A 22455-nucleotide genomic window follows, 5' to 3' on the forward strand; every position below is an offset into this window, starting at 1 on the left:
TGACATGAACCACGTACCTTTCAGGAACTTACTGCAGAAAAGCAGAGACAGATATCAAAATATGAGCTACATCTTACAGGAAAAATTGATAGAACTTGAAGTGAGAATATCAGGGCAAGTAAAGGAGACAAATGAATCTGTTTAGAGATGAGAAGTGCTGCTGGCAGAAAAGGAAATCAGTGAGGAAAAGAGAAGTGGGTTGGGAAGGGGAAGACCACAGGCTTGGCTTTGGGCCAGCGAATGGGAGATGGCTGGGAGGCATGGAATCGTACAAGTCAGTGAAAAATTAAGTGTGAAATGAACAATTAGTACTAGAGGAACCGAAAGGAGGAAACTAAACAGACTAGTCAGCAAAGGAATGAATAGTGACTCAATGTTCCATGAAGGAGTTATGGCTTGAATTGAACCTTGAAAGAAATAAATTTGTTCAAGGTGAAGCAGAGTCAGATAATGTACGGCTTTGAGAGTATCATAGGCATTTCAGATAAAACAAAACACACTTTAAGGGGAAAACAGAACATTGAGTCTGAATACCAGGGAGCTGGAAAATGTGAGAAGTACGCCTGAAAGTTGGTTGTCACTGATAGAAACTTATGGAAATGAAGGTGGAAGGAGGATGTCATACGTTAGAGGTGACATTGAGATAGTCAAAATGGACACAAATACGTCACACCAAGACTGGGATTAGGGTGAGGAGAGTAAAATGGCTCGGGTACCAAATTTAAGAAGATGCTCCTGCTCAGATGGCCCATATGGGGGTGAGTGCCTTCTTCTGTGTACCCAGACCTCAATTACTTCACCCTGGGCCTTGACCTCCTAGACAGATGGAAATATGGAACTTGTATTTAGAAGGAAAACAAGATTAGAGACACAGTCTTCAAAGTGAGCAGCATCTGAGCAATTGTCATATTCAAATTAGACACCAAAGACCAGGAAGGACCCAGGGAAAAGCCTTAGGGAACTCTCCTTTTCAAATCAGACAAACCTGAGGTAAAGACAATTCAAATTAGAAAAATGGATATTTTTGTTTGAACATGGTAGATATAACAGAATTTCTTACTGTTATTCCTCCCAAATCACTACCTAAATGGTAATTAAATGATTTTTTGAAAAAACATTTATATGCAAGGATTACAAGAATAGGTGGGAAAGTGATGGTAATAAAACTCTGGAAGCTGGGACTCAGGTGGACAAACTGTTAGAGTTTAGGCAGAGTCCTGGCAACAGGAGCTGAAGCCAGAAATTCGGGAAAGTGCAGGAGCAAATCTAGTGGCACACAGAGCCCAAGGAAGCTTGGGGATGGCGTTATCCTGATATCTCTGGAGATAGGGCTGCACAAGAACAGAAACAAAAGAATGGGGTTTTTTCCAGTTGTTTTACAGAAAATTTATACGAGACCCTCACCAGCAATACTATGGAATGTCCTATGCCTAACCTGGCTGAATTCTAGAAACTTATTCTCTAGAAAGTTAAATTTGGGGGACTTTAGACAAGAATACAAGTCACAACTGAGCATATGATTTCCTTTTTACTAGAAACAGGACATAGGGGAAGTCCCCTACTCCAGCTGAATTCCAAGAATGCTGGGAGTCTGTTTCCCAGAGAGGATTCCTTTCTGAAAATAATTGCCATGCTGAAGAAAAGACTAGTAAATACAACTAACAGCTTGTATACTTAGATTAACCTAATAGTGAAGCCTAGTGAAGACTTGGCACACACACACACACAGTTTCACATGGCACAGATAATTTGGCACACTGGCTCTTATGAATGGTCAAGGGTTACATAAAAAACACTCTAACATGAAAGATGGTGAAAAAGAAAAAGAGGAAGAGGGAGGAAGGAAAGAAAGGAAAGGGGGGGAAGGGAGGAGGGAGGGAGGGAGGGAGGGAGGGGTCAAATTTGGAGAAAAATATGCTGGGCATTGGTGACACGTTCCTGTAATCCTAGCTACTCTGGAGACTGAGATGTGACGATCATCATTTGAAGCCAGCAAAGGCAGAAATGTCCATGACACTTTTATTTCCAATTACTATCACACACACACACACACACACACACACACACACACACACACACAGAAGTAGAACTGTGGCTCAAGTGAGCCATAAAGCTTAGCCATAAAGCTTGAGCACATAAAGCTTAGGGACAGTACAAGAAGGCCCTTAGTTCAAACCCCAGGACTGATACACACACACGTGCACACACACATACTTTCTAAGGTCTTGTTCACTTTTAAAAAATATCCTATTTCAAGGAAAAGATTCAAAGAACAGTAAAGAGCTCGTAGAAATTATGCTCAAAAATTAAAAGGCAAGAGAATGGCCAGAAGACAATGTTAAAGAAAAATCCAAGAAATCAAATAAAATGATACTGAAAGAAACATGAATATGAAAGAACGAAGGTGAACAAAATAAGATAATCATTTAGGAACTTTAACTTCTAAATAATATGTACTTTACAAAGGAAACAGCACAGCAAGAGATGAAGTCAAAATCATCAAAGAAATGACACTACGAAAAGAACGCAGAAGAAAAAGAAATTCACTTCCAAATGAAGGGCTCTTCAGTCCTCCCAGAGAGTAAATGAAGTTTGATGTGAGGACTCATTGTCATGAAATTTCCCAACTCTGGAAACAGAGGGGGCATCCAGGAACCCTTGGCCACGCAGGGAAGGGACACATACACAAGAAGGGAGAGGAAATCTTAATGGCAAAATAGGAAACTAGAAAACAGTAGAGCAATTCCTTCAAAACATATGAGAATTTTCTTCTCTCAGCCAAACCAATGATCAACTGTAAAGATAAAATAAACTCATTTTTGGAAATGCAGACCAACAAAACCCTTTGCTTTGCATCTTAAAAAAAAAAAAAAGTCTGGTTGACCAGAAGCTTACTACACAAACAAATAGTGAGAGGAGAAAGAGGCTCAGGATCCTGGAATCCAGGATTCAATATGGAGAAAGGCAAAGGGGATTCATGAGAAGGTGGTGATGGTAGTAGGCAGCCTACAACATGTCAAGGAGCAGCCAGTTTACAGCAGAGCTGATACAATGATTCCTAGAAGGACTTGACTTGAAAATGAGACCTCTGTCGGATCTCATTCAAAGATTTATTTTCCACTCAATAACTGAGAATAAATGAACAAACACAGACACCTAAGCATGAAAACAGACCAACAAACAAACCAAATAAATAAATGAAGCATGAAATAAAGGAAATGCTCTGGTATCATATGACCTAACTGTGATAGCAAAGAAGTGTAAGGTTAGGCCTGGTGGCAGAGGCCTGTAATCTCAGCTACTTGGAAGAAATAGGAGGATCACAACTTCAAGGAAGTTTAGCACATTGAGGTATGAAACCCTAGCTGGAAAATCCAACTAAGAGCAGAGGGATTGGGGGTGTGGTTCAAGTGTAGTTTGATTGTCTATCAAAATCAGGTGCAAGAGCACTGACTGTCAACACTACAGGGAAGAAATTAAGAAATGCCTAAAGCCAAAAGCAGAAAAACAAATCTTTTAAGGGTGTTTTTACAGAGAAAAACACCATTTTTTGTTTGAAAAGTCAAAAAGGTAAATGCATCAGTGGTTTTCACTAGACATTATATTGAAAATGATCTATACCTCTTTGCCCCATCTACTGCGAGAATGAAGACCATTCTCAGCAATCAGACTGTCGACATTCCAGAGAATGTCGACATCACTCTGAAGGGACGCACGGTGATCGTGAAGGGCCCCCGCGGAACCCTGCGGAGGGATTTCAACCACATCAACGTAGAACTCAGTCTCCTTGGGAAAAAAAAGAAGAGGCTCCGGGTTGACAAATGGTGGGGAAACAGAAAGGAACTGGCCACCGTTCGCACTATCTGTAGTCATGTACAGAACATGATCAAGGGTGTTACACTGGGCTTCCGCTACAAGATGAGGTCTGTGTACGCTCACTTCCCCATCAACGTTGTTATTCAGGAGAATGGGTCTCTAGTTGAAATCCGAAACTTCTTGGGTGAGAAATACATCCGAAGAGTTCGGATGAGAACAGGTGTTGCTTGTTCTGTATCTCAAGCCCAGAAAGATGAATTAATCCTTGAAGGAAATGATATTGAACTTGTCTCAAATTCAGCTGCTTTGATTCAGCAAGCAACAACAGTTAAAAACAAGGATATCAGAAAATTTTTGGATGGTATCTATGTTTCTGAAAAAGGAACAGTTCAACAGGCTGATGAATAAGATCTAAGTTAACTCATCTTCAGAAACACCATCCAGGATCCTGACAACCAGTTTGTGATACTTCAGTGATGCAATAAAAGAATTCTATTGAAAAAAAATGATCTATACAACTTGTGGGTGGGGGAAGGAAGAAAAAACTGGGGGAGAGAGGGAGGGAAGGGTGACATTTACCAAAAAGAAATATACTTAACTATACTTATGACTTATGTAACTGTAACTCCTCTGTATATCACCTTTATAATAACAGAAATAATGCTGCACAAAAAATTGATTATTGTTAAAATCCTGGTTTCTTAACTTGATAAAGGCTAAGACTATTTTGTTATATGTAATATGATTTTCAACCTTTTTGTTACCTCCCATGCTGTCTGGTTGTTTTTCTTTGTTTCAAAAGTGGGGAGAATAGCTCTGCTTATCTGCTGAGTGAAGTCTAAATTCACTCACCTCTGGTCTCAGTCATTGTGGTCACTGTGGGCACTGGTGGTATAGAGTTGAGAGAACTTAAAGTTTACTTTCTCTATTGTTCTTATGATCCAGTTTCTCAAAATCTTTTTTCTTCCCTTTCTCCCCAATATGGAAATTACAAATAAAAGCTTTTTTTATTTCAAGTAGAAGATCATTTTTTAACAAAATACAAAATAGGAGCTGGTCCCCAGGGGCCTAAAGTCCTAGCTACTCAGAAGGCTGAGATCTGAAGGTCAGGGTTCAAAGCCAGCCCAAGCAGGAAACTCTGTGAAACTCTTATCTCCAATTAACTACAAAGAAAAAAAAAAAGCCAGAATTTGTAGCTGTGGTTCAAGTGGCAGAGCACTAGCCTTGAGTTAAAAAGCTTTAGGGACAGTCCTGTGGACCTGAGTTGAAGTCCCAGAAGCAGTACAAAAAATAAAAATAAATAAATTAGTTAAATAAATGACTGATCTCTCTTTTACTAAAATAAAAAGTGATTGCAATTGAAGAAGACTCAGAAAGAGGTGGACTCAAGGTAGACTCCAGTTATGCATTTAAACCTTAAAGTAATTTGCTTTTCAAAACTGTGCATTGTACATCTTTACAATAAAAGTATAAAATAAGGAACAAAACTATCAAAATAAATCTTCATCTTAGAAGCAGATATATTCATGATCGCAAATATAGATCTTAGCTGCAATGACAAAACTTGTTAAACTTTCAAGCTTTACAACTGTAATATGCTTTTCGAAACAAAAAAAGAGATTGCTGTGTTGAGATTATTTAGACCTATGATTGAAAATTATCTCATAATGTACTCTTAATTAGGTTAAGTGTGCTTTAACATCCTAAATATTCTGTATTCTTCCTCTAAATCTGTTATTCACTGCTCTTTCCCAAGTGTTCATTCTTGTATCCAAAACAATGGACAGATGACCGCTAAGTACAAGATCCCCAATGTTCAGAGATTTCAAAAAAAAAATTCACTTCTCATGTTTTCCAGATGTTTAGCAGAATTCTTCAATGGTCTTTGTTTTATTTTTTTTTCCTGATAGTATTTCCCACGTGCTGTTCTGTCTCCAAACAGTGGCTCTCAGTGCATTTCAACTTGAACACATAAACATTTCGGTGGGACAGGAAACTGCACTTTATTCAAACAATAGATTAGGCATGAAATAGTGGTTTTAAGGTTGTTTTTGACATTTGAAAAGGGCTGAAGTATTTTTATACTTTTGCTGCCTGTGGTTTTGCAAGATAGCTAATAACTTTGAAAACATGATCCCAGCACATTATATACACTGAAACCCCTGTCCGATGCAAAGTGATATTTTTCTTTCTATTTTTCATTTCTGGATGCTGACTCCAGTCAACAATATAAACATTTTCTTTTATTGATTTTCTTATAAAATGTATCCTTGTTAGATTCATTGATGACTATCCATTACTGAGGCAGCTGATAGAATCTCATTGTGCTATTACCACTACACAGGAAATACTTTTTGCTGGATAAAAATAACTGCTCTTCAAAGGTATGATGAAACCAGGTTTGAGGGAGAATTCCAGAGAATGGCAGCCCCATTTGAAAACCAACCATCAAGAATTTCCACCACCAATCCATTCAGTGTTCTCTGCTGAGAAGATGAGCTTGATTCCCCTAGCTTGACCTCAGTTTACACATTAAAATGAGTTCTTTCATTTTAAACACTTAGAGCCTTAGATCTTCAAAGAATTCTGATTCTCTTATTATTGGCTTGTGTAGAACCCCTCCTAAATTCCTCCACATAATCTTTAGTGGCAGCCTGTACCTGATAACTTGTATTAATCTGGCCTAACAACTTAAGTCAAATAGTGACTTTGAATTTTGGCAGAGCTACAGGACTCAATTATTTTTCAATTTTATTAGAGAACCATAATCTCTTGTAATAGTACTGGGTCCTTTTTTACTGAGAAATACAGAGATGGTTTCGTTCATTTATAAGAGTGATAGGCTTCTGGGATCCTAAAGCGCCATGCTAATGAAAATAGCAAGGGACATCTTTTTTACAAGTTCATTGAAGGGACTTGTATTATTCCTAAAAAGCCCATCTATAAAAAAACAAAATGTAAGTACTGTCATTTAAAAATTGAATATGATAGTTTTAGTAGCTAATTTAGCTTATGCTTATATTTCATTTCAGCCAATACTGCTCCTAATGGGATAAACTCATAAAGATAGTTTGTAGTTTCTAAAAGTAAAATGAATGGCTGGAGGAGTGACTCAAATGTTGCAACATATATCTAGCAAGCACAAGGCCCTGAATTCAAACACTAGGAGGAAGGAAGGAGGAAGGGAGGGAGGGAGGGAGGGAGGGAGGAAGGAAGGAAGGAAGGAAGGAAGGAAGGAAGGAAGGAAGGAAGGAAGGAAGGAAGGAAGGAAGGAAGGAAGGAAGGAAAGAAGGAAGGAAGGAAGGAAGGAAGGAAGGAAGGAAGGAAGGAAGGAAGGAAGGAAGGAAAAAGTTTAATCACCAGTATTGCCAAAATAAATAAATCAAATGTTCTTTATAGTGGAAAATGGTTTTAAGAGCAATTTTAATTGCCTAAAATTAGAGTAATTGTTAATTTTGTAAAATAAAAGCATTCAGAGCCCCAGAAAGATTAGATAACAGCAAACGCAGAGGTAAAGCTGATTCTTCAAATTAGAATAGTTAAGAGCTAGCACTTTTTGCTTCATGAAAAATGACATACAATACTGCACTACTCCATAATTCAGTCTAATCTGAATTAGAGTACATATTAAATCAATGTAGTTTTATTTTCTTAAGCCACACATAACTCATACAGCTAGCAAGGCAGTGCTCACAAGAGATTATTTAGGGATCCAGTTAACAAATAGAGAAATAATTCATAATTAGCATGCCAATTACAGGACTGGCTGCTTCCCCAGACTTAAAGTAGCATGTACACTAAACTTTCCTCCTTGTGGATTGTTAATTTGTTTGGCAAACCCTTCTTCCACTCTAGAGGTAAAACTCCAGTTCTTATTAGAACTCTTCTAAGGTTTTACCTACACTTAGCTGGATTTTCAAATAATTACTACATTCCTGAATGCTACGTCTTATCAGCTTACAGTTGTATCGAGCCAGTTGTATCAGCAAGACTTCATCTCCAAACTTAGAAGTGTGTAGAAGGTATGTATAAGCTCAAGTTCAAGTGCATAAAAATAATTATTATCGTGATACCAAGCTGCGTATGGGTGTCTCATGCCTGTAATCCTAGCTAAGAACATGGTTCAAAGCCAGCCCAGGCAGGAAAGTCTGTGAGACTCTTATCTCCAATGAATTGCCAGAAATCCAGAAGTAGAGCTGTAGCTCAAGTGGTAAAACACTAGCTAGCCTTAAGCACAAAAGCTTGGGGACAGTGCCCAGGCCCCAAGTTCAAGATCCAACACACATGCACATGCGCACGCACACACACACACAGAATAATGTGATAATAACTTGAACCTAAAAGGAAAAAAATTAAAGAGAGAAATGTCCAGGCATAGAGGCCCTTTCTCCACGCATCGTTTTAAGGGTTTTCTAACTACCATAACATCTCCTTAGCCACTGTAAACAAAGCCATTCTTCCAGCCATTCTAAGAAATATGCACTTAGGGACTTATAAACAGCAGTTTTTAACTCATTAAATCATTTTTAAAATAGGCTATGAATGACAACTAAAAAGTGCTTAAGAAAATATTATTCATTCTACAAAAGAGTTACTGTGGCTCAGAATGCAAACTAGTCATTTGGGACTATTTTAAAACTACAAGCAGGAAGAGGCAGGGGTCACTGCCCTCCTCTCTCTTTGACTAAAACCCTTGCAGGCTTGGCTGATCCAGGCATAAGCCGTAAGCCGGGTTAGCCAGCCACTGGGGTGCTTGCCTGGACATGAGCAAGATTTTTTTTTTTACTTGAATGAGGCAGACAATCACAAAACTAAAAACAAATTTGCAGTAAAGAGCTCACTTTGTGATCCAGATTTTATTTTAAAACATTTATTCAAGCTTCTCTATGATTTCAAGCCCCACAGCCCAAAGGCATTAAACTGTATTGAAGCTTAATGGCCTGAAAAGTTTCTTTTTGAATTAAAGCACATCCAGTTACCAAAGTGATGGGGGAGGGGGCATCTGCAACTAATCTGAAAATTCCATTTCAGGTCCTGGAACTTTGAGGACATAAAAATAGTCAGCACAGTGCTTTTCAATCACATAGGGAAAAAGTACATTTCTTCAGTGCTTCAAAGTCCAGTTAAGGGACTTTTCCATTAGTGACGGATAACCTGCAGTACAGAGAGGTTTAGATGGGTGTTAAGAAAAAAAAACACAACTCCCATCAGCCTCTCCAGACCTGTTTTTCTCAACTGATTCAACCACTGTAGAGGCAAAGTCTAAAATGTTTCATTTTATAGAAAAAATGGGGCCTTCCCTTCCATACCAGTGGATCTCAACATAGGAATGTGTGATACACTTGAAAATTTAAAGGTACAAAAAATTAAAGTTGCTATGTACATCATTTTTAATTTTCTCTTTTACTTATGTAATGTACATGAGGACATTATCCATCCCTTAAATAAGTAAGTGTACTATGTTTGGAGTATTAAGTCATGGAATTTCAGAGACAATTTCTACAGACACTAACACTGAGGTTTAGCCTAGACTGACTGTGAGCTGGGGGATGGCTGCCGCTGAAGACTATTCTGCCTGTCAGTCCACAGGTATGGAGACTGCGCAGGTGCCGCCCTGTGGCCCAGAAACTGATGAGCAATAGCTCAACTCCTTTTCATTTTCTGCTCTTGCATCTTACTTTAGTTCTCTCATTAAAAGCCCAAAGCATACTATATATTAGCAATAGTGGGACTGTAGCAAAAGTACAAATGCCTAGAGCCTGTGCAAATATTAACTATCAACTTTCATTGTAAAATTGGTATAAATTTGTAAAAGGAAATGTAAAATTTTTGTGAAAGTACAAAATAGAGCAACTCTGGCCTGTTGCATTCCATTTGCTATATATTGATTATAGAGACATACATTATCTAATGTAGAGAGAAATAGAAATAATATCTGAGTGGGCAGGGTTCTTTTTGTTTGGAGGAGGTGTGTGTGTGTGTGTGTGTGTGTGCGCACGCACACACACCTGCCGGTCCCAGGGCTTAAACTCAGAGCCTGGACACTGTCCCTGTGCTTTCTTTGTTCAATGTGAGGACTCCACCACTTAAGGCATGGCTCCACTTGTGGCTTTTTGGTAGTCAATTGGACATGAGTTTCACAAACTTTCCTGCCCAGGCTGGCTTTGAACCACAGATCTCAGCCCCCTGGCTAGGATTATAGGCATGAATTTTAAGTGGGCATTTTTAATATCCACTATAAATCTACTGTTTTAATACCCATGCAAACAGGGTATCAAGCAAAATGTCTTCTTCTGTGGGAGGGGGTTCAGTGAAAGAAGCATGGTGTGCCCTCTGAGAAATACAGATGCTGTTTGTAAAAGAAAGAGTAGTGAGGGAAGGGGTGACATTATTCAAAAAGAAATGTACTCTTACTCAATAGAACAGTATTAAAATGTCCCCTATAATACATTTGCATAATTGAGTGAAGATGGGAATGTTATGTTATATTACGTTATGTTCCAAGGTACCAGCTGTAATAGAAGTATTTTGGAAATAAATATAAGTTAAAAAGAAAGAAATGGGGCTGGGAATATGGCCTAGTGGCAAGAATGCTTGCCTTGTATACTTGAAGCCCTGGGTTCGATTCCCCAGCACCACATATATAGAAAAGGCCAGAGGTGGTGCTGTGGCTCGAGTGGCAGAGTGCTAGCCTTGAGCGAAAAAAGAAGCCAGGGATAGTGCTCAGGCCCTGAGTTCAAGCCCCAGGACTGGCCAAAAAAAAAAAAAAAAAGAAAGAAATGTACTCTTTATATGACTTGTAAAACCATAACCCCTCTGTGCATCACCTTTAAAACAATGATAAATATTTTTAAAAGAAAGAGTAATAGCAACTACCATTTAAGGATTTGGAAAAGTTTTAAACTTATTTATTAGTGGTACCGTAGCTTGCACTCAGGACCTTGTGCTTGCTAGGCAGGCGATCTACTGCTGAGCTATACAATCCTTTGTTTAAAAAAAAAAACAGGTTATAGACTCAAACATTGCTCTTCTCTATCTCAGCATCCCAAGTATCTAGGATTACAGGAGTGAAGCAATGGTTTCTAGCTAAAAATCTTATTTTTAAACTTAACCTTTCAGAGCAAGGAAAAAAAATCTTCCACCACTACCCCTCACAAAAGAGGCAGATTCCTCAGTAATAAACTCCAGTAGCATATCTCTTATAGACCCTTGTCATATCTCTCTTTATCCATGAAACAAAATTATACATGATTCAAAAATCATATATGTGTTTGCATCAATATTTAGGATTAATTTAATAAGCATATTACACTATTTAATTAATTGGACCCTTGTGGCTTGAAACTGCCATAGATTGACTGTTTTACTTCCAAAATTACCTCACCAAAGCACTCCAAAACAATAAGCTAAACATAAAACAAATATAAGCTTTATCCTGATGACACCAGGAGTCATTCGAAACCCCCAGCTCTGACAAGTACAATGGAACACATAGGATAAATTGACTCCACTGAGTGGAAAAGTTGAAAAGCTGGGTGTGGCAGAGAGATATACTGAGAAGAAGCAATGCAGCGGAATCTAAAAGAAAAAATCCAGAAAACAGGAGAGTTTCAGAAATAGGGAACATCAGACAGCACAACAGTGGGGAATAAATACCAGGTGAACTCAGTAGAGGGCAGGGAAGAGATGGGCTTAATTGTCCATCTTCACACTAAACAAGAAGATGCTGTTCACCCACCTTCCTTCCACATACAAAACAATACATAAATATTGTTCACAAGAGACTCAAGCCCCTAAAGGGACAGCCTCAGAGAAAAGAAAACCAGATAGTTCTATTTGGCAATTTGCCAGTGAAAATGGCAGCTCATAATCTGGATTTTCTCCAGCAACTCTTATCAATTGGTAAACTTCCATATATACAGACCACATCACCATTCTAAATATATACCTCACTATTTCTCTCAGCAATTTTCCTTGTAAAAAATGTTCCCCAAGAGAATCATCAGACTAGTGGAAAAAATATATTCACAATGATGCCTACTGCAACGTGAGGGTTTTTTGTGGTTTTTTTGGTCAGTCATGGGGCTTGAACTCTGGGCCTGGGCACTGTCCCTCAGCTTTTCAGCTCAAGGCTAGCACTTTACCACTTGAGCCACAGAACCACTCCTGGTTTTCTGGTGGTGTATTGGAATAAGAGTCTCACAGACTTTACTGCCAGGTCTGGCTTTGAATCATGATCCTCAGATCTCAGCCTCCTGAGTTGCTAGGATTACAGGCATAAGCCACTGGCACACAGCACCAACATGACTTTTGATAGTGATAAATCAGAAATCTACATGTTTCTGGCAATAGATGATTGGTTAAATAAATAATGTAGCCACTAAAAAGGGTACCATATGTGTTGTACTAGTGACAGTTGGAAATGGCACATTTCAGACATGGTATGATATGAGTTCATATGTGTGTGTGTGTTTGTGTGTGTATGTGTTTATTCCATTAAAATATGGCCTTTTTTTTCTTTTTGGTGATATTAGGTGTTTGACCTTAGGGTCTTGCACTTGCTAGGCAGAAATAATACCTCTGAGCCATACCTCCAGCCCTGTTTTTCACTGGCTATTTTTAGGATGCGGTCCCATGCCCCTGCAGGATATGGGGTATACCTCAGCTGAGATCTGCCAACTTTCAGACTTCCTGTCTGTCTCTGGGATTATAGGCACTCCCACTGTGTCTAGCTTCCCTTTGTAGAGACAGTCACAACGACTGTTCTCCCTGGGCTGGCTTGGAACCTTCAGAGGAATAAATGAGAGGACTCCTCCTCATGAGTGAGTTTAACTTCCTTTTACTTTAAAAGTAGACTACTACGTAACTTGAGAGTAAGGATGGGAAGGGGGAACGTGGGGAAGGATGGAAGGGGTAGCATTGATCAAGAGCATTGTACGCAGAACCTGAATTATAGAATTGTAGTAAATAATATTTTTAAAGTAGATTAGTGTATCTTTCTAAACAGTTCATGTAACAAAGCAAAGATTCCTCTCACCCTTTCATCTCAGGTCTGCAGAGTCCTCTATGCCAGGATGAATGGGATCAAGTTAGACACTATTGGCCTGTATAAAATACAGGCTGTCTCCAACTTGCAAGAGCTCTTCTGAAGGAGTCACTTGGGCTTCTTGGGAGTAGTTTATTGGAGATAAGAATCTCACAAACCTTCCTGACTGAGCTGGCTTTGAACCGCGATCCTCAGATCTCAGCCTCCTGAGCAGCTAGGATTACAGGTGTGAGCCACCAGCGCCCAGCTAGTATCATGTTTTTATTCCCAGCCTAGCCCAGGAGAAATGGGTTAGACAATGACTCCACACTGGACTCTGGAAAATGGTCTCCTTGGTGGGATGGCCAGAGAGACAGAAAGGGAAATTATATGTAGGCCATTGTTGTGTTCAGAGCTTGCATGTTGGAAAGTGGGCTCACTGGTGCCTATTACTTTCTAAAGCTATACTGTATTAGTAAACAAATAAACAACAAAAAGAGGGCCAATTAGGACAGGGTATCATAAATCAAAAATTATCAGCCCATTTCTATGTACCTGAAGCCCAGTGGAGAAAAAAAAATTCACCCAGAATGCTATTTAATGGTACAGCAGATGGCACCTTTGCCCATATTCAGAAATTGCATGCAGCAAATATTTATTAAGTCTCTCCTTAGAGCAAGACACTGAGTGGGGGCTATGGTTACAGTAATTAAGAGAAGGAGAGCCCAAGGCCTGTGCATATCAGAGTACCTATTTGATATTTAAGAATTTAGAAATCAGATAAAACCATTTCAAAATGTTATCAAAACATATACAGAGTAGTATCCTTAAGCATACCATAAGCCATCCAACAAAAATGAAAGGGGACCGTAAAAATAAAGGAAAACCTGTTCATTTTATCTCAAGTTTTGGTGCTTGGTAAAAGCAGATGTGGTTATGAATATGGAGAGTTCCAGAAGTTCTGAGCAGGCTCTGAAGGGCCCCGACAAAGGGGTGCTTCAGAGCCTTAGAAAAGCTGCTGATGGGGTCCTTGCTACTGCTTTGAGACATGCTCGCTCGATAACCACCTTAACCTGTTAGTTAAGGCCAAATGCTCCAAAGACCAGATGTTCAAAGGCCCCAAATATAATAAGTATGTTGTACTAAGAAACTAAAATCTCTAAATGTTCCTAAAAGTATTTGTCCCATTATTGCTTATCTTCATCTCTTCCTCAGATATTTTTTTCCTAGAGTTTCTCTCTAGTTCTCAAGCATGGGTTGGTTTCTTTCATTCTAAAAATGACTCTCAGGCTGGCCGAGTGCAATGACTCACACTTATAATCCCAGCTACCAAAAACATATAGAGGGGGTTTAAAAAAAATCACAATTTCAGGCTAGCCTAGGCAAAGAAAGCTAGCAACACATCATCTCAACAAGTAAGTGTGGTGGTGTGCGCCTGTGGTCCCAATTGCATAGGAGGCATAGGTAGGTAGATCAGTGCCCAAGGCTAACTCTAGGTACAACATGTGAGATTCTATGTGAAAAATGACTAAAGCAAAAAGGGGTTGGTGGTGTGGCTCAAATGGTAGAACTCCCAATTAGCAAGCTTGAACTTCTGAATTCAAACATGAGCACCATAAATAAATTAATAAGTAAATAAATAAGGTTCCCAATGTCGTGGATACAAAACACATTTTAAAGCAGAGATATTTGGGTTCAACATGGTACCCTGCACTTCACAGATAACACCCACAGTCATCCCCCACACTCCTGAGTTCCCCTAGCCAGCAGGGATCTATTGCTGGATGGACCTAGTCCTGAAGCTCTTGGCATCACCAGGGCTGTGGGGTGGAAAAGATACTCGACCTGCAGTGGCATCTTTACCAGGGGCTGAGAAACACTGGCAGCTAGTTACCAAGCACACAGCTTTATTCTTGGTTTTCCAGAAGACTCAGCCCATCCACAGTATAGTCAAGATGGTTAGAGGGAAGGGTGGAGAACATCATTTCTCACTGAGGAGCCCCCTGACTCCATCAGCCTGTCCTAAGTATACTGCTCATGTTAGTGGATTGAACTCTCATTACAAACCTGTAAGATAGATACCAGGATTTCCACTGAAAGATGAAAGAGTAGAGATCAGACCGGTTGCAGAACTTCTCCAGCATCACATGGCTAAAAGTGATAGGTCAGGAATTTAACCCAAGGGGTCTTAAGACCTTCCTAATTATGACTCAAATTGATACTTTAAAGCTGGAGACAGAAAGCCTACTTTCTACCCTTCTAGTTCCCAAGGTCATTAATAAACTTCTTTTTTTTTCCTGTCAGAAGATATGAAGAATGTGGTTAAGAAAAGTTCTTGAGATGAACCAGAAGCTATCTTCATGGCCAAGGAGAAAGGGGACCGAGAGCAGGAGACTCTAGGAAGCATCTCTGGGAATGACATCTTCAGACGGAGAAGCTAGGACATCTGGCCAGGACAAGGCTGAGTTAGGATAATGCTGGCAGCCAACATGGGAGGAGGTGACCTCAAGTCTGGAGGCGGCTCTTAAGTAGGAAACCAGTCAGAAGTGCAGGGTAAAGACTGCCAGTCCGGGTAAGAGGCCACTCTGGTTATTCAGAGCCATTCAGAACAGAATGCAAGTGACTCTCCTCAGAGAAGCATGCAAACAGCATCGCAGACTTTGGCCTCTTTTCCTATTCCACTCAGCTAATACACACAAAAGGCAATCTAAGACAATAGTGTATAGCCACACGAAGTGCAGAGTATGAGATGGGTTTTCTCCTCTCCCTGGAGTGTTTCCATTTAACTGGATGGTGGGCTTGGTATTCATGAGAGGTACGCTCAGCCACCAGGGGGCTTTAGACCGTGGGCATCAGGACTTCTCAACTGAAGCAGAAATACATAATAAATAAGAAGGACTGGGTGCAGTGGTGGTCCATGCCTATAATCCTAGCTACTCACAATGTAGCAATCAGAAGGATCATGTTCAAAGAAAATGAGGACAAAACATTATCCAGACTCCATATTAACCAGCAAGTCAGACATGGTGGGTACCTGTGTGGCCGAAGCTAACAGCAGACATACCCCGAGCAAAAATTACAGAACCTATCTGGAAAAATAACCTAAAGCACACAGGGATAGAGGCACATCTCAATTGCAATGTGTAAGCCCATAAATTCAAATCCTAGTACTGCCATAAATAAATAAGCAAGCAAACAAATAAAAAGGAAAAGGTAGAAACACCAACCTTAGCAAGATAAAAGAAATTTACAAAAGGAAGGTCAGCCACGCTAAGAATAACTGTCCTGCAAAAAGGCCAAATATAACATCTCCTACTCCAGCCAACATCATCTGCCCTCTGACGTCTAGGTGATGGTCTGATATTTTTCTCTGTTTTATTCCCTGTAGGTTCTTCTAAGGTAGGCCATTCTTGGTGAAAGATATATGTGAGGCAAGTTTTATTTGACATCAGTTTGGAAACCCTCAAATTTGTGATGGTTATATTTAGGACAAAATATGGTTTTAGAAATAATGAGATGCCTCTATGTGATTCTGGCTAGATAGTGGCTAGTATTTTTATGAATATGCCTAAAAAGTTCAAGAAATAAGCAAGAACAATTGTGGTAATTTGTAGATTATTATAACGGGGTCAGTATTTTTTAATCCAGCAACACAGTGCATCTGTACCTCAGTTTCCCTCACGTGTATATGTTGCTATTGTTTGCATAAAGCAACTCCTCACCCCTCCCATCCCTAGGCTAGGAAGGGGGGTGTAATCATTTGGGTTTCCAAGAGTAGTGATGGATTTGCTCTAATCCGCCCTCACCTTTCTCCTGCTTCCACCCATGATGAATGGACACCATTACAAGATGGTGGCTAAGGTTAGGCAGGCAGCCTGGGGGGCTCACCCCACAGGGGAATCAAATGCTGAACCTTTTGTGTGATGCTTTAACCTACTGAACTAATCATCCACCAAAAAAATAGGTATGTTAATGTCTTGCCAAATTGAAGGGCTGTGAGAACATAAATATATATATATATATTATATACATAAATATATTATATATATTTATTTAGGGGGAGATATCAAAAACTTTGCTCTCATGGGGAAAAAAACCTGCTATTTAAATACTAGCATTATTATAAATCAGGAAGAGAGACAGTGGCAATAAATGCTGCATCTCTAAGTCAACAACTGGCTAGAGACTACATGTGTCTACAAAATGAGTTTCTGAAGATTATGCTTATTTTAGAAACATCAATACTAAAACAACAGAAACAGAGAGTGGTTTTCCCCTTAGTTTAAGCACTGCTTGGATATGCATTATATCCAGCCAAGCAATAACTGAACAAATTCCTCTCTTACATTTCCCCCAAGTTCAAGTATATGGCTCTGAGCACACCCCAAGCTTTATAAAACAGCCTAGCTGTAAGTATGCAATAATCGCTCATTTCCTGGCCATTAATTCAGACATCATGCAATCACTCAAAGACATCCATTTTCCTTTGCTGCTATTTTGGGGACTGCTGCCCTATTGTCATCTCTGCCTTAGACCCCTGACTTAGTCGTCTTTTAATTAGAGCCAGCGAGAAGGGCAGGCGGAGTCTGCCTGCTGCGGGTAATCCATCACCTAGCTCGCTTTGCTCTCTGGCCTCTTGGATGACTGTTTATAAACAGGACATCTTGGGTACCAAGATAGACGTTTAAAGGAAACAGAAGAACAAATGGTGACCATTTTGTAAGCTACTTCCCTGACATTATAAACTCTGGCCTAGGGCTATCTTTCTTGGCAATATTTAGGTTAAATGGCCAAATAAACTTTACTCATGATGATTTTTGGAAGATGTTTTATCTGAGCTTGTCCTCAAATAAACAGTTGCCATAATATAAGAGTTGCCTAAGATATTAATTGCTAAACTTACCATTAGCAATCAGACCTGTTTTTAATGTGTCTGCTCTTTAGCTAGATCTTTTCCACATTGTTCAACAATGTTATCCCCATTCTTGGAAAATGGGAAACGGAAAGTCACTCAATATTGGTAGGCTTCTTTTATTGTCATTAGAGAATGAACTAGAATATTGCTACTCAATATTATTAGTGAAATTGATTTATTCATGCTTAAATTTAAACCTCTTGTCCCAGTGAAGAGACATATAAGACCCAAAGTTTTATGAGCAATATTAGATTGTAATTTGAATCCACAGCTCTGTAACAAGCTGATGCCTGTGCTAGGCGGTGGGGTCACAGGCTCCAAACCCCTGCACCTCCGGCAACCATCTTGAGTTAGAGGCAAGGGCATTAAGGAAAGATTGACAGAGCTGGCAGGTGTTCTGCTGAAGATGCTCCCACTGGATCTAGGCCTCACCAGGCTCCTTTAGCTGACAGCTGTGCGACCATCGGCAGTTTACTTAAGCCATCTGCTGCTTGGTTCCATTACTATGGTGATGTGTATCTTTCCAGTTTTCCAGTTTTTTACAACTTTGTACGACAAAGTTGAAATAATGCTTTTGCATATTTATATCTTATTTTATAGACTTAAAAATGCATCAGAAACATCTTCCTGTAGTAATAGAGTCACAGCATACTATAATAGAATCCATAGCCACAAGTTCTATGTTGAAAATCCTCAGGAAAAAAAAACAACAAGCAAGTACAGACTTTTTTTCTTGTCATTAGTCTGTAAACAATACAGTAAAATAACTATTTACATATGACTCATGATGCATTATATATTAGAAGACTTAAAATGTGCTGGAGAATGTGTCTAGGCTATGTGAAAATACTACACTGTGTTAATGTGGGACTTGATCATCTATGATTTCAGTACCTGGGAGAGATTCTAGAACCAAGACTTTGGGAGATAACAATAGATGACTTGTACTGTGTTCATAACTATAAGAAAACATTGTATTGCTGTATGTCCAAAAGTTAATAAATATCCATATACTATATAGATGGATGGATATGTGCAGACATTGTATGTTTCCTCTTTTCATTATAACAAATTATGAACATTTTCCTGGTCTTACAAAAGCACTGGGTTGAAATATTCCTTTAAAGATTTTCAAATGGCCGAGTGCCAGTGACACACACCTTTAATCCTAGCTACTCAGGAGGCTGAGATCTGAGGATCATGGTTTGAAGCCTATGAGACTCTTATTTCCAATAAACCACCTAAGAGCCAGAAGTGGATCTGTAACTCAAGTAGTAGAGTGTTAGCCTTGAGTAAAAAAGCTCACTGACAGTGCCCAGGCCCCAAGTTCAAGCCCCTAAACCAGCACACACACGATTTTAAAGTGTCAGTAATAAAATTGTCTAAAATGCTATAGTTTAAAAGTCTTAATTCCCTAACATTTTTATCCTCCATGATCAAGTTTTATTCCCTTATTACAACAATGTAGATTTTACAAATACTGTTCAATAGGAATTAAATTCAATGCTGATCCATGGCTATTAATTGAGCTCCAAGCTTCACTGAATCTGAGCGCCAAATATGCAGTAGTGAACAAAATGGACAGGCTCATCCTTATGGAATTTGCCTTCTAACAGAAGAGATAGACAAAAGAGAACTGTACAAAATTGGAGAGCACATCTAAGATGAAGCATGCTTTAGAGATGTAAACAGCCTGAGAAGGAGCTAGAGAGTGTCTGCCAACATGGGAGAGGTGAATTTTTATAAGGTATTCAAGGAATAACTCACTGTAAAGATGATGAATGACAGAGATGGGAGGAAAAGAGGTAGAAAAATGATTGGTCCTGAGTGAGCAAATAAGACACCACTTAGAAGCTTGGTAGTCTGAAGTAGAGTAGGTGAGGGGAAGATGGCAGGCGATGTGCTTAGAGAGGTAGCAGGGGGCAGAGGACTAGGGTCTAACGGACTTTCATGAGGAGTTTGCATTAAATTGACATGCTTGTGAGGGTTTTATTTGGCTATTTGTTTGTTTGTTTGTTTGTTTGCGCTGGTACTGGGGCTTGAACTCAGCGATTCATGGTCTTGTTTGGCTTTTTGCTCAAGACTGACACTCTCCCATTTGAGCTACAACTCCACTTCCAGCATTTTACTGGTTAATTGGAGATAAGACTATTTCAGATTTGTCTACCCAGACTGGTTCCGTCTTAGTCCTCAGGTCCCAACTTCCTGAGTAGCTAGAATTACAGGTGTGAGCCACTAACACCTGCTAGACATGTGTTCTTTATGGATGTTTTCATACACATTCTGAAAGTATTTTTTCTTCCTAAGGTATGGCTCCTGAAATAAATATTTCAGGCAAGTGCCAATTCATAGTTTTCTATTCTTACCTCTCATTTCAATCTACCAAAAAATATATCTTCTTAATAACAGTTGCATCCAAATAGCCCCTAGTGAGGTGAAGAGCTCTGCTCTTAGAAGCCTGTTGTTTCACTCAGAAGAGAGATAAATGTGTAAAGTCTAAAATCCAAAGCAAATCAAAGTAAATATTTTCCTGGACTTCCAGGTTAGCATAGGATCATTTGGTGATTTTAAGTGTCTTACGAGAGAACTCAAGGAAAAGCTCCCTGATTACAGATGACCCAACATCTCCAAAATATGAAAGGCTGACAGAAACAAAACAGTAGAATGACCATATACCACACTGACTTGAAATAAAGTCAGGAAACGAGTGTCAGTCTTGAAGAACAGGTATGCAAAAGGTTCAGTGCAGCTCAGGATCTGCACTTACTGGTTTGTCTCTACAGACACAGCACCCACCACGTTCCTGCAATTAAGGAAGAAATGCCTAAATACTGGAGGGCACCAGAAAATGTAACAAATAAACATTATTTCATTCAGTAATATACAGAACACAGACCATGTTCTCAGCACTGAGCTTACTGTTGGAAATACAAAAGGGTAAGGCAGGAACGGAAGAAATCTGATGGGTTCTCTTCTCTGTATGACTGCATGGTACTATGTAGAAAAGAAACACATGCCCTCGATGAAAGGGCTCAGGTTAGCTGAGAAGAAGTAATGGGAATTAGCTAGATATGGATGAATTTGGTGTTCCAAAGGCAATTTATTTTCTTAAAATGCTGATAAGAGTCCATGGGGGTGTTTCAAGGCCATTCTGTATGGTCAGAACACAGATATGGAGAGACAAAAGTAGGAAAATGAGGCAGCCATTTGCTCTTTCCTTCTGGGAACCATGGAACATACCTGAGAATGGCCTGAAATTCTGATCCTCCAACTCAATATCCACTTATGCAAGGACTTTAGAGGAAAGGCAACTCAAATGACTTAGTTGGTGAAGTGGTCTTCTCAAAAAAGGCAAAAAAGGAAAACAAGTCAATGTCTATGAAATTCAGATAAGAAATGAACAGGCGTAGCCTTCCTCTTGAAACACCAGGGATTGAATTCTAGGTAAAATCCATCCGAACAGGATATTTAATATATTATCACTATCTGAAGTATAAATGTCTTCTAAACCTTCCAATCAAAGGATTTCCTGGGAGGGCTGTTAAAAACACAAAAAAATCTCCAGATTTCATTCCACTTGATCACCACCCTTTTTCACTCATCTACCTCACTCCTGATTCAGACACCCTGGGATTGCAACAAATAACCCAGATGATTCCTATGCCTTGGCAAATTGGTGAGCCATTATTCTAAAAGCATATGGCAGGAATTCCTAGGGTCAACCATATTCATTGCCAAACAGTATTCATTGCAAATGGGCCTTGTACATACCAATTGCAAGACCCATTTGCAATGACTATTGCAAACTGAGATAGCTCACATCCCTTGAAGACAGTTGCTGATAAAAAGCACATGTCCAAGGAGATAGGCTGTCCTTTGGTGACTGTGGCTAACCAGACCTCCCCAGCCTCACTAGCCACTAGAGACCAAAAATGTTCAAGAAACATTAATAGTTGACTGCCAGTTCTGCATGCCAAGAGCTCATGCAAAATTGCAGCCTCCTTCAAAATTGTCTCAGATTGTTTCCCCAGTTTTCGCTTCCAGAACAAGTTCATTCAAGATCTTTCTCTCAAGAATCATCATTGAGAGTCAGGTGTGATGAGTCAGGTGCATGCTTGTAACCCCATCCAGCACTCAGGAAACCAAGGCAGGAGGATGGAGAACTTGAGTTCAGCTGAGGCAACTTATTGGGACCCTGGCACAAAAGTTAAAGATAATACAGGTGGTAATGGGCAGAAAAGGTGGAGGAGATGGAGGAAATGGAAGAGGAGGAGGAGGGGAAGGAAGAAGAGGGAAAAGGAAGAAGAGGGAAGAGGGAGGAGGAGGAGGAGGAGGAGGAGGAGGAGGAGGAGGAGGAGGAGGAGGAGGAGGAGGAGGAGGAGGAGGAGGAGGAGGAGGAGGAGGAGGAGGAGGAGGAGGAGGAAAATTCACCACATAACTGTTCAAGGGAATTACCACATGATGTCAACAGCTCTTCTGCCCCAAGTTCTCCTACCCTCTCTCCAAATACCCTCCTCAATCCCCTATCCCTGCCTTTAGCTCTCATCCCTATAAACAGTCAGAGGAAAGGACTGAACTTGTACTACAACTCAGTCCTGTCTTGAAGTTTCTTAGGATTTTACTGTTACAAAGAACCACCCCCCACAATGATGTGGTTTTCACCTGCTTGTCAAATCATGGATTTTTCACATTCATGACT

General features: G+C 39.7%; 1 protein-coding gene across 1 annotated transcript; it reads left to right on the forward strand.

Moving 5' to 3' along the window:
• Positions 1–3620: 3620 nt before the first annotated feature.
• LOC125349971 (60S ribosomal protein L9) lies at positions 3621–4322 on the forward strand. Its single transcript, XM_048344227.1, has one exon. The coding sequence runs from the start codon at positions 3646–3648 to the stop codon at positions 4222–4224; it is 579 nt and encodes a 192-aa protein (XP_048200184.1). The 5' UTR covers positions 3621–3645; the 3' UTR covers positions 4225–4322.
• The last annotated feature ends 18133 nt before the right edge of the window (positions 4323–22455 follow it).

This window comes from Perognathus longimembris, chromosome 4, assembly GCF_023159225.1.
Source record: "Perognathus longimembris pacificus isolate PPM17 chromosome 4, ASM2315922v1, whole genome shotgun sequence".
Taxonomy (NCBI): Eukaryota; Metazoa; Chordata; class Mammalia; order Rodentia; family Heteromyidae; genus Perognathus; species Perognathus longimembris.